We start from the raw sequence: 13090 nt of genomic DNA, 5'->3' as shown, positions 1-13090 counted from the left end.
CCGAATGTGAAACATTTCCTTAAATAGGTGAATTATGTAAATTTTATGCACAACAACAAGACTTTGCTTTGCAGAATAGTTGCAGGGCGAGAAGGTGCAAAGTACAGGACAATCTTTTTCTCGTTACGATAACGGCCTGGCGATATTCTTGTTTGCAGCGAGTAGGTCAAAGCAGGAGCTTCTTAAAATGAGTCCATCCAATCAAACCAAATTAAAAACAACAAAAAAAAAAAATAAGAAATGTATGCATTCTAAAAAAAAATGTTTTGTCCCCACACAGCATGAACACGTAGGCAAATAAAAAAAATCCACAAAGGTTCTTTTATTTTACTTTTTCCATTAATTACGTTGGATTGATTTTGAAATTCCGAAGCAGTTCATTGGGTAGAAGGAGTTCAGCCTCCCTACGTTAAAAATGACCTCTAACCCAAAAACACAGATTGTAGTCCAAAAAAATTCTTGCTCTGCGGTTTCTCATGAGCAGCCTGGTGGCATCAAAGGCGATCTTCTGGGACAGGGAAAAGGCTGGTAACGCTTTGGTGTAAATGTATTGTGTAATTGCATAGCAGCCCCCCAAGAGCGGAGCCAAGACATTTACAGTATATTTAACATGTATATACATACAAATACATATTTTTATGATTTATGCAAATAAAATGTTGTAGACAAGATCAGAATTTTACAAGAAAGGCAGAAATGGCCAAGTTTAATTAGAATGGATATCATTTCCCCCCAAACTTTGCTACTTAAGCCTTAATCTTGGAATTCTGTGGAGCATGTTTCTCGGGACACGCGTGTTCTACAGGGTGCAGACAGGAGCATGCCACGGGTAGCCTGCATATTCACAATTCGATTGGTTAATCAGGGAGGGAGATCTCCTAGGACTCGCCGTGATGAATGAATTGGATTGCCTGTGTTATATGCGTCCTACATACCGCCGGGCAGTGCTTTGCAACGGTGGATTTCTGTTATTACATAAAAAATGGAATAGAAGTGGATGTTACCTTTAGGTGTTTTTGTTAGTAAATAAGAGATTTCAAATTATGCATGATAATAATGTAATATTTAATTAAATACAATAATAGACGCTGTTACTGGCGGGGTCTCTCTGGCTGGTGGGTTTGGATATACCGTATCTGTCTACTTTATGTAGTCGTAACGTATAGGTTGGAGACCCTTAGGGAGACCAAGTAAAAACTGACAGACCTGCTTTGAAGGCTTTTACTGATTTCCAGCAAATTATTTCCAAACAATTCACTTTAGTTGGCTGGTAGACTATACATTCTCTGAAATATGTGATTTTAGTTACAGTTTAACGTAACGGTGGAACATTTTACATTTGGGGGTTGCCCGACACACTTACCTTTTCTAGAAGCCGTATCTGCTTGTACTCGGGATTCAATAAGCGGAGCATTGTTCTTTTGTGTTCTCCACCGTCATATATCCATATTGGTTCAGGAAAAGATGGAGTCTTTATCCAAAGATGATGCCTTTCTTTGGGCCAGAATACGAGATATAGAGCCACATAAGCTCTGGAGACACCAGAGGTCTGTTCTTTAGAAGGAACGTTCAAGCTGAAGCAGAGACGTCTGCTGTACGCTAGTACAAAGCTTTATATTTATACGATGCCGCCAGGAGCTTAACTAATCGAGTGTTTTGTAATGTTCGCGTAACGCAATATTTGGGTGCATTTACCGGCATTAAAGGCAAGTATTTTCGGGCACTTTTCACCATGATCATTTATCACATACTTTTCCCAGCATACCTCTAATTAAAGCTGCGCCAGGGAATGGCTTGTGTTCTGTAATAATATAGGCTATGACTGCAGAATGTGCTATTAGTGGATACCGGGTATTGTGCTATATTGTAACAAAGGCGTAAAATGGTTAGAAAAACATATTTCTCCTGCCTACTTAATAGAGGGAGTTGCTACTTTTAAATACCATATATCAAATATGAAGCAAGCACTGTAGCAACCAACGGAATTATTGGTATAAATAAATTGTGGTTTTATATACCAACGTAAGGCTATGATATTTGGTAATTTAGATAAATATATATTTAGACACAGGATGAAACACTAACGACATAAAAAAGGGTTCTAAAGTTATTGGGGAAACTACTTGTTGAGACATTGCCAGAATCTATGCAAATACATACAGAATTCTGGGTTTCTTTGTAGGTGTAGTGAGTGTTAGGGTACCAGGTTTGGAAAGTGGTCCTATCACCATTATCAACCGGTGACTGAGTGCACTTTCCAAAGGTGGCCCCAGGAGCTCTTTGTCTACGTAACCACAATGTCTCCAGTAGAAGTCCATTCTTGGAGGAGGTAGAACCCACTTAATGCCCTGACACAGAACGCAACACCCCACGGTGGTGCCCAAATCCAACTAAAAAGCCTACATGACATGGCCAGTCCTGCGCCCTTGAGCTTGAGGAGTAGTATTTGCCCCCATAGAGAAATACACAACCAAGATGTGTCTTTTAAAGGTAATAAAAGAGTAAAGTGTTGGAGACGTAGCTGTACAGACAAACATTCTCTTTATTAAGCTACACACGAGTTTCCATTAGTTACGAGAGTCGCTGGCAGCACCAGACTGAGCGCTTTGCAATACAAGGAACACACCTCAGCTTCATTTCTCGTTCATTTATTGATTCATCATTTTTTATTTATTTTTTTTTCTTTAACATTTGTGACCGTTCTTCTTCAGTTTGCAAGTGAAATGGTGAAGAAGTCTGAATTCTAATCAAAGTAGAAATGACAAAGGTTTGGTCATGAAAACTGTGGATTTAATGTAAACACTACATTCGATTAAATTTGAAATTTTTTTTTTTGTTTTTTTTTTACGTGTTTTTTTTTTTTCCATTTTTTTTTCGCAGCACAAACATCCCACATGAGAGGAAAAAACACCATTCACTAAAAGGAAGGGAGGGGAGGAAAAAAGCAGCACAAAGCATTCACTTGGGAAAGTAAAGGAGGCTGGAAAGTAACTGAGCCTTTCGGATTGTAATATACGGAATTCCGAGCAAAATGTCTAAAGGGCAAAATATTTGGGCAGCTGGAGGTAAGTGAGAGCTGTGCTTTTTCTATACAAACTCAGAGAGTGCATGGTACAGAGTTCAGAGCATGGAAACCTAATCAGACATTAGATCTGTACATTTTAATTACCCTGGAAAATTCTCCATTTTGTGTTTGAGAATATATATATATATTATTCTACGCAGGGTTACAAGTCCAACAGAAATAAATCAAGTCCTGTCCCCCTTCCAACAACAAAAAAAAACAAACAAAAAAAATGTATTACATGGATTTCCATGAACCCGTTCTTTGTTGGAAGCTGTGCTGGCCTTTCCACCAGTGAAAGGGTTACATAGAGTTATGATGTCATTTTGCAAATAGTGTGAGGAAAGGAAAAATAGTCCCAAAAAAAAAAGAGAATAATAAGGAAGGTGTCATAAAGCTACAAGCACATGGGGAAAAAAACTGTTTAGTTTCTTCTAAATGTACAGACTTAGCTAAACCAGATTTACAGCATTCTATGCATCCACTAATCCAGTGATAACATAACACATCAACTTTAAGGAAGGCTGTGTTTTTACAAAGGCCAAAGGTCATGCTACCTGCAGAACGTCAATTTGAGGGTCCATAGAACAGTGTGGAGCACGGAGGGACAGCAAGCGCGGGTTTCCCCCCTTTATCTGCAGGCTGTTCCCCCCCCGCTCCGCAGTTTGGGTTGGCACTGATACCTTTTTCAAGACAAGTGGGACCCGCTGCTTAACGTTACACAGACTAGAGGGGTTACCACTGATCCCTCAAAAGACCCTCATTCAGAAAGAGCACCCACAAAAGGTTGAGTGCGCTGTCCTGCGAGTCTCACAAACACATCTACCTGGTTTGGATTTTTTTTTTTTACATTTTTTTTTTCTTTTTTTTTTACATTGATTTGTTTTGTAACCCAAGAGCTGAACAGAATAGATCAACCTGATTGTTTAAATAGGTCCCTGTGTGCGCGCGTGTGATATTTGAGAGAAACACACAAAATAAAAAAGTTGATTTAAAAACAGAATATCGTTTACCTTTCATCAAAGATATGTTATAACCCTCTTCAGCCCTGGTTAGGACCAGCGGCAATTCACATCTCAGCACTGATGGGGTTAAAGGATCAGGCTTTAAAAGCGATCCTTAAAAATCAAGGATCTTATACTTGGGGAGCACAAGAGCTGCGGACAATCTGTTCTGTTGACAGCTCTTTGAGACAAAATAAAAAGATTGGTTTATATATATATATATTTATATATATATATATATATGTGTGTGTGTTTCGTTTTGCCTTCTCTGTTTACCAACTTGCGTTTTTTTTGTGGTTTTTTTTTTCACCAGCAGATAAATTTGCTATACAGAGGAATCAGTACAAGCCGCAGCCTCTGAGATTGTTGGCAATGATGATGTCGGTGACGGCGTCAAATACCACCTGGATGTTATTCGTATCCGTGGCGCAGGTCATGTGACAGTAAATCTCCTTGTTTGGAGAGCGGTTCTTGCTCTCAAATTGTGCTTGTATATAAGCTGCAGCATCTTCGTAAGTGTTTGGGCCTGCAAGAGAGTCACAAGGAAAAGGCGTGAAGGTCTTCAAAAGGTATTTGCAATTTCTTGGTCTCTTCTTGGGGTTAGAGGAACATAATGAATTAATAATATAAGCCGGAGGGGACACATGGATGTCACAGAAAATAAGATATAGTCCTTCTAATCTGTTGCACACCCTCGCCCTCGATTTACATTCATTATAACCTTTTGCCTAGGCCGTGCACTTCTTCAGATTTCAACAGCACCTGCCGAAGGCAAGCCGGCATGGATCCACCACCCTCAGAGCCAGGTAATAATACTTTATATTACGTTATCTTAAGCTCTTTTATCTGGTTGCCCCAGCGTGTATCCTAGGGTAAAAATGATGGTTGAAAACAAATATAGACCAGAAGAGGAAAGGTAAATTGTAAGAAGAACCAGGATAAGGGAAATGAATAATCAGCCCAACAACAACAACTATGACCACTCAACACAAGACTGCAAGTTCTATGGAGTGCAAGGGACTGTAGCCGATCCAGTCAGTTACGATGAGTAACGTGACGGCAATTATTAGATCATAAAGATTAATAGAGACAGCAATTAAGGTATTAACCACTTTTATGAATTTGACTTCGGAAGGCCCAGTGACTGGTGTAGCATGACTGGTAATTTACAGTATTTAACACCCTCACATATGAGATCTTTAAGGCTTAAATAGTTATGACGGTATACACTGTTAATGCCTTTAAGAGATCATGTCCTCGGGTGACCTGCACAGCTCTCCTGCAAGACATACCCTAAGTCTTAAGCTACATACCTGCTAGCAGCAAGTTTATTCTCTCTTTCCTCAGCAATTACAAAAATAAAACTGCCTTCCTGCGCCCCGTACAAAACCAGAGGGTGCTGGAGCACTTAACCTGCGGATAGATCCCATCAGACCTCTGCAAGGTCACTCTACATTCACATTAGCAGGGAACTTACATTAATGTTATGGTTTCATTTAATTACGTTGATTATGATGCTGTATATATAGGAACATGACACATTAGGTTAAAAAAAACACTGTAGCCTATCGAAAGTCTTTGGTGGGGTTCACTAAACCAAACGTTTGCAGGAGAGATGGGCATTTAAATTCACTTCCTTAACACTATTAATGCCAATCCCAAAAAGCTTCTCCTAGAAGGACTGAACTGGTCCTGTATAAGACAGCCCCACATTTATTATGCATTACGCATGGTCAGGACAACACTCCAGGGTTGGACCTTTTTACGATACACAGGGAAACAATGCATCTGAACGGACCTATAAACTTGGAGCATAATATGTTAGATTTGTCAGGTTTATTTGGGCACTTAGGTTTGATAGTAAGCTGCCAAGCCAACTGCTAGAGAATGGAGGGCATACTGGTGAACCATAATATAGCAAGACACGATCATACTTTGCTCTCACCTGTGTACTCCGGGAAGCAGATGGACAATGGAGACTTTTTGATCTTTTCTGCAAAAAGGTCCTTCTTGTTGAGGAAGAGAATGATGGATGTGTCTATGAAGAACTTGTTGTTACAAATCGAGTCGAAGAGCATTAGAGACTCGTGCATCCGGTTCTGGAGCGAGGAGGCAGTAGAGAGAGGAGGCGAAGGACAGAAAGAAAGGAGAAAAAGGAGTTAGGCTGAGGAGAGAGGAATGGTTACCAGTGTAAAAACAAAGGAAAAAAGAAGGAAAGCAATTAGTAGCTACATGTATGTGAACTAACGGGTTAATCAACGTACAGAGCAAACCCCCGGTATGTTACATGGTTTAATAAATATAAAGGTCAACACCGTTCCGCTGATGGGCTCAAATTATTACCTTTACTCTTCCCGGTGATCTCTGATCCTTCACACATTGACATACATGACTGTTCATTCAAAAACATTTTGCTTTATACGCGTTTGTGTATTCAAAGCAAATCATTCCTCCAGTGGAAGATCACAGTTCGCCGTCCACATACAGAGCTTGATCTTTGTAGAGTGCAATTACTACCTTTTACCGTTTGGAATAATAAGTCGTCTTACACGGTATTGGCATGGCACTGATACACATCCTGATACACAACATCCATTGCTACAACACAACAGTGCAGATGTTCCTATGTCATAGTAATAGATAGGAAAGGACAAAACCCCTACCTCGGCTCCTCTTGGCAGCCACCCTACTAAGAGACACTCTCCAGTAATGTAATTAAGGCTTTATTCACAAGTGCGATGCCACGAGTACTCCAAAATATATATAAATAATCTCTACATTCATTAATGGCAAGTGTGTCTTCACAATCCAGCCATATTTCTGCAGCAACAAAGTTTCTTATTCACATTACGTCGGCAAAGACGGACTAGAAGGCACTTTTAGTAAATTCACTCTCGGAGAGCAGTGTGACCCATTTGTCCACCTCTGCTGCTCCAAAGATAACGAGTTAGTGGAAGTCTCTACAAAATATTTCACTACTGCATTCAAAGTTTGGATTTTTTTTAAACTCTGCAATAAACACCACTTCAGTAAGAAAGATAATATGCACACCACATCGACCCAGTCACCGCTTACCCGATTATTGACAACGGTGACAGAGGGTTCCTGCACAATGATTTTGGCACTTAAACAATGTAACTGGGGGAGACGTATTCATCATCTGCAACACTTCTGATACCCGGGATGTAGACAGACAAGTTGGCAGGACTGGGCAGATAGTCCGGAGTTGGCTTACACCTAACTTTATGCATTTTGTCTTTCTAGGGAAATACTGGATGGGCACGGTGATTAAATTAAAGGTATTGAAAGACCTGGAAACATGGTTATATACACATACAGGACGCGTGATGAGGACCCCCGTGGGTCAGGACACAATATCTGAGCCTTACAGAGAACCCTGCATACAGATTCTAGTCGTTGATGTATGCTTTCTCTCTAGACATCTGAAGAACACACACGCAAGTACATTTAAACACACAGAGTGACAACACTGTCCAAGTGAGTGTAACCAGAGGTGGTAGGGAGATCTGCTTAGGCCTGGCGGGCAAAAGGTGGCTTCCCAGCGCTCCAGGGCCACATCTCTGCGACACAGCTCACTGTTCAGTACAGGCCACAACCGCGCAGGTTATTGGCAATGATGACGTCTGTGACGGCGTCAAACACAAACTGAATGTTGTTGGTATCGGTGGCACATGTGATGTGGGTGTAAATCTCCTTGTTGGGAGACTTGCTCCGGCTTTCGTACTGGTGTTGGATGTAAGCCACGGCTTCAGTGAACGAGCTGGGACCTGGAGCAGGAAAAGTGTGGAGTGAGACAGGAACAGAAGGGTTTATATAGAACAGAAAAGGTCAGTAAAATCAATGCTCCTATGTCAGGGTGGAATCAGGGTGGAATCGGGTATTAACTGTCTTTTGGCAATGTGTTTAACAGTAGTCTCATGCCATGTACCTATTACTGACTAAGTTCCTGTTTAGGGACGGAAGTGTGCTTTTTACATCTGTACACGTTTACATACACCCTCAATGATACGATACAAATAATTGAAGGTGTATGTGCCCAATAATAAAGTGATGCTGTGTTCTAAATTGTAACATTAGGAGTACACGGGGTGTCGCTGAGGGAGCTGCCCTCAACGTGCTTTATTTTTGAAGTGTACTTCCCATTTTTTTGTGCATTAAGTTTACCCTTACGAAAAAATTACTGCAGTTTTTCTGAAGTAATACTGCAGTTTTTTGGACATGAAAAAACTGCAATACTGCACTTTTACTGCAGTATTACTGCACATTTACTGCAGTTTTACTGCATTTGTACTTCACTGTACTGCAGTTGTACTGCAGTTATTTTTGTACGGAAGTACAAATGCAATAAAGCTGCAGTACATTGAAGTACAATGCAGTATAATTGCAGTAAAAAAAAAAAGCGCAGTAAATGTGCAGTAATAATGCAGTACAGTGAAGTACAAATGCAGTAAAACTGCAGTAAACGTGCAGTAATACTGCAGTAAAAGTACAGTATTGCAGTTTTTTCATGTCCAAAAAACTGCAGAAAAACTGCAGTAATTTTTTGTAAGGGTACAATTACACAAATCGTAGTAGTCGTGTTGTCTTTTGAGGACATTAATATTAGTGGACTAACTCCCTGGGCTTTTATCGGCTCCTACGGTTGAAATATTAGCAGCCCTGCAGTCATTGTGTTTTATGTTTAAATAGGTTTATGGGAGCAGGCCAGATGACATATTCCCGACAGGTGTGTATATTTCTGGCGTGTGTGTGTGTGTGTGTGTACCTGTGTAATCCGGGAAGCAGATAGTTAGAGGAGAACGCCTGATTTTCTCCTGGAAGATATCCTTCTTATTCAGGAATAGGATGATGGATGTATCTGTGAACCACTTGTTGTTACAGATGGAGTCAAACAGTTTGAGGGATTCATGCATCCGGTTCTGTAACAAAAATAAAAGCCGCACATCACACAAGCCCACGGCACAATCCACCCTGCTGCGCAGAGCTGTGGCGCTGGAGACTTCTTGTCATTTCTTCAATCTGATAATGATCGCTCTGCATGTTGTTTTTCGGTTGCAAACTGTTCCACAACCTCATCCCTCTCAATCAATTGCTCAGTCTGTCTAGATAATGTCACCAGCTATGGTACGATTAACATATCAGCCATTACCTGGTCATAAGTAACAAGGGATAAAGCTATATAGTGTTGGCCGTTTATGGCTATCCACAGCATCCATCCAATGTTAAACATTCTTAAATGCTCACGTGCTCAGTCTCCTTGGAGTAGTTAACTGATGATAAAATACACCTATTTTACTTGAATACCCCAACTACTGGTAGTTCTTCCTTCTACACTTAATACTGGAGTAAGAGTGACATGGGACTGAAGGTCCTTGGGCTTGGCCAATAAGTACCTGGACCAACTCTCTGTAAAGCAGAAGACGGCTTTGTATCACCACTTTATCCAATAACAATGTTTCATTCATTGTGGTCTAAACTCTTCTATGCTTTAACCATCCCCTCCTCTTCCTGTGACTGCTTTGTGGGGTCACTTCACTCTCTTATACTCCTATTATCTTTTCTCTCTTCTCTGAAACACTATTCCTCGTTCTAGCTCACATTTACTCTCACAGTAGTCCATAAGCGAAGACTAAAAAAACATGTCACAAAGATTTTTTCTTCTAATAAGCAGTTACATAATTACTACATTGACTAATGCCATGTATGAGTTGTTGGGATGAAGATTTATTGATGGGTTTCCAAATCAGTTTATGCACTCTGTGAGACTGGATGGACACGCGGAGCCTCGGTAATTTATTTTTGATACATTAATTCAAGACAAATGAGGTCTTGGAATTAATGACAAGTTTGAAGTCAGAAGGTGAGTTGTAACCTTGGAAACGACTTGCCTTGAGTGTCTGCTTAGATTTTCTATATAATTTTTATGTTTGCTGTTGGCAGGGAATAGAGCATAAGCACCGAGACACAGCGGTCAATGGATATCCAGTATGGACACAGACTAGAGGTCACTACAGACTCAAAAACGGACCACATCTTGGGAACCAAATGTTTTGATTCATGGACAAGCTTTACTCAGGACACCATCTTCCTGGGAGGTTACAGCCCACCTCTGCTTTCAAATACTACGGACTTAACATGAGAATTCATACCTGTTTGATGTATTGCTGGATATTGTGACTTTGTTAGAAAGGATCGGACGGCAGAAGGAGAAAAGGTACTGAAGATGCAGAAGTGTTTGGAGAGAAAGGACTTTGTAGATAATTCTCCAGCAACACCAAGAGAGCGGAAAGCAAGTGATCACAAGAACGAAGCAAACCAAAGAGTTCAGGCGGTTAATGGCGTGCTGCCGGTCGCACCGGGAATGGCTATAGCTGGAGGTTAGTGCAGGATCTCTGGCGGTAAAACAAGACTGCAAATCTCTGCCAGGTTGCAACCACGCAGAGCAAAGAAAGACGTGCAAGCCAGCAGTACAGATGTTAGAATAAATGTATTAAATCAGGAAATGTGTTTTGACAAGTTCACATTCTGTCTCCGTCAACCTAAAAACATTTTTTTCCCCATGGAAAATTACACATCGGTTCATTAAAAAATAAATAAATAAAAACCAACAGTGCACTGTAGAAAAAATAGAATTGTGGGTTATTTTTTTTTAATCAAACACAGGTTACGCAGGCAGTACATGACTTCCATCCACAGTGTGTACATAAGGTTAGGAGTACAATTCTCTAGTCTCTGTAAGGCTCAGATATGTTATATTTCCACTATTTACCCGTGACAGACACAACAGGTGTAATGTTACAGGATAAAGGTCAGCTACAGTAATGTTTGGTAAAAGGGATGATGTTCTTAGACACCGAGCATGTAATGTAACCGTTTACAATCAAACAAATCACCAGCTTATGTGTTTCTCTGAATTTCTCAGACGATGTCATACCTGGCTCCTTGAAACAAGTGTATCCAGTTTTAGAGGGCTGAAACTGTGAAGTCCATTAGCACGTTAAAGTCAGGCTGTACCTTACTTCTTGGTGACTGAACAGCTCAAGGAGCAGGCATGGCTACTTTTGGGTATTAAGCTAATAACTACAGTATTCTCGTCAAAAGCTCCATAGTTGGTATAAAAACACCCAAAAAGAATCAAAAACTGGGGCAAAATACAATTGGACGTTTCAGATGCTGGTAGGAACAAAGTTACCGGTGTACAACAGTAATACGGGAGCCATGACCTGGACAATGTGATGCCAACCATGCCCAGGCACTAGAAGTGTAATTGACTGTAGTCGACAAGTGGGGACATTCTGCCGTGTAGAGGCAGAGCAGGGCAGATACTACCTTACCCTCAACTAGGTCAATTTTATAAGATATGACAGTATTGTTTGTTCCTAATCTACAGTCTACTAAACACAAGATGGCAGAACTGCCATAGTCTGAAGTACTATTAATTTCACCATTCTTGTAACATACCAGAGCCCTGCTGACGCTATATATATTCCATAAGAGTCATACTCAGGGCTTGAGAACCCCCTAAATTCAGTCATAGTTGCTTGACTAATTATGTAACAAGAGGTGCAACCACGCATAGAACATTGTATACATAACAGAAATAATAGAATACAATTAGAATACACTTTCAAGCAAACGGCACATTAGGAGCTTAACTCCAGCATTCAAGAGGAGGACAGGAGATCACCGGGAGCTGAGACCTTATAACCTAGGTGTAAACCCCCTGTACTTACCGTAGTTTCGTCTTCGTGAAGAACCTGATCGTACCCGCTCAGAGCCACACAAAAGATGATGGCTGTCACGTCTTCAAAACAGTGGATCCATTTCTTACGTTCTGATCGCTGTCCTCCAACATCAAACAGCCTGCGGGGTACAAAGGTCCACAGTCATCAATGATTTCAAACAACCCTACAAAGATTAAACTTGGCACAAGGGCCGTTCTATATTTAAAGCACACTATCATAGTTCGTAAATAAATATATAGCAGATGGTGTTCCAAAAAATATAAAAAATGTCATATGTGAGGACAGGGATGGCCAAACAGAGTCCAGTTAAGTGGTGACAGCATCATAGCAAATTATGACAGTAAGACAATGTTTCTCAAGGGATATAAAAAAAGATAAACACCCACAATTAAATTGACTAATGTACCCTTAGAACTCTGTGTTCTAAGCAGAAGACACTGATAAGACATAAGGATAATAGTTCTAAGCTTGTTCATAAAATTCCTCCAGTGTTAGTAGCTATATGACCTTATACAGTTTTATACTTTTTTAATATGATAAAAGCTACAGCAGACAAAACAAAATGAATTACTCCCCTTTGCTATGTCTGGAACCATTTGCTCCAATTTGTCATTTCACCTTGATTAAAGCACGCTATACCTAATTAATAGATTCCATTACCATACAGAGGTCAAACGGCTATGCAGAGACGTGGGTGCTGTTATAGGCAGATAGGCTGCTGAGACTGAAGACATAACACAGATGGACTGGGAAATTGCCATTTAATGTATATATATACACAAGTTTCTAGGGCTGCTGGATGGAAGTTTGAATACTAATGGGCAGACATATGATGCACGGTGCTAGTATAAGCCCACACTTAACTACCTCCACCCCCCACGCATGCTGCCTTATTCTGGATCCCACCAACGTACTTGTGGTATCTAATTTGGGCTCTTTATCCTTATACACTATACAGTGTCATACAGGTGATACGATTGGGTCGGAACTGACCTGAAATGGAGGTTTTTGAATGTGAAGTGAGTTTCTACTATGCCTGTAGTCTTCACTCTGGTTCGCAGGATATCTTGCTCTGTGGGCTGGTAGTCCGGAGCTCCGATTCGATCTAAACTGTCTAGGTAGCTAGAAAAGGGAAAAAAAAGCACAAGAGTCTTACAAAAATCAAAAGGTATTAAAACAGCTCACTACATTGTAGTAATTAAAAGATAATAAAGGCTTCTTCCCATTGTAACTTTCATGTAATAAAAAATAAAATG

The 13090-nt window shown here is 40.4% G+C and overlaps 1 protein-coding gene and 1 long non-coding RNA gene across 4 annotated transcripts in view; both read right to left on the bottom strand.

The window, feature by feature from the left end:
- Window positions 1-2522: 2522 nt before the first annotated feature.
- The window catches only part of GNAO1 (G protein subunit alpha o1), a 62242-nt gene continuing 51674 nt past the window's right edge, over window positions 2523-13090 (bottom strand). Inside the window, exons 5-8 of one of the 3 annotated variants that reach the window (XM_053449315.1) lie at window positions 12828-12956; window positions 11823-11952; window positions 8855-9008; window positions 2523-4594 (exon numbers count right to left, since the gene is read on the bottom strand). In XM_053449315.1, the coding sequence (XP_053305290.1) occupies window positions 4407-4594; window positions 8855-9008; window positions 11823-11952; window positions 12828-12956 (601 nt within the window). In that variant the 3' untranslated portion in view covers window positions 2523-4406. Of the gene's footprint in view, window positions 4595-6013; window positions 6168-6775; window positions 7857-8854; window positions 9009-11822; window positions 11953-12827; window positions 12957-13090 lie in introns of those variants that run through there. The other 2 variants (XM_053449313.1, XM_053449314.1) reach the window with 2 other exon arrangements.
- On the bottom strand, window positions 10008-10568 carry LOC128467640 (uncharacterized). The gene is made up of 2 exons (XR_008345741.1): window positions 10524-10568; window positions 10008-10481 (listed from the first exon to the last, which is right to left on the bottom strand). It is a non-coding gene; the product is annotated as an uncharacterized LOC128467640 (long non-coding RNA).

The sequence above is a fragment of the Spea bombifrons genome, chromosome 10 (genome assembly GCF_027358695.1).
Source record: "Spea bombifrons isolate aSpeBom1 chromosome 10, aSpeBom1.2.pri, whole genome shotgun sequence".
Classification (NCBI taxonomy): domain Eukaryota; kingdom Metazoa; phylum Chordata; class Amphibia; order Anura; family Pelobatidae; genus Spea; species Spea bombifrons.
The sequence above is the reverse complement of the archived record's forward strand: the minus strand, read 5'-3'. Positions and strand labels throughout refer to the sequence as shown.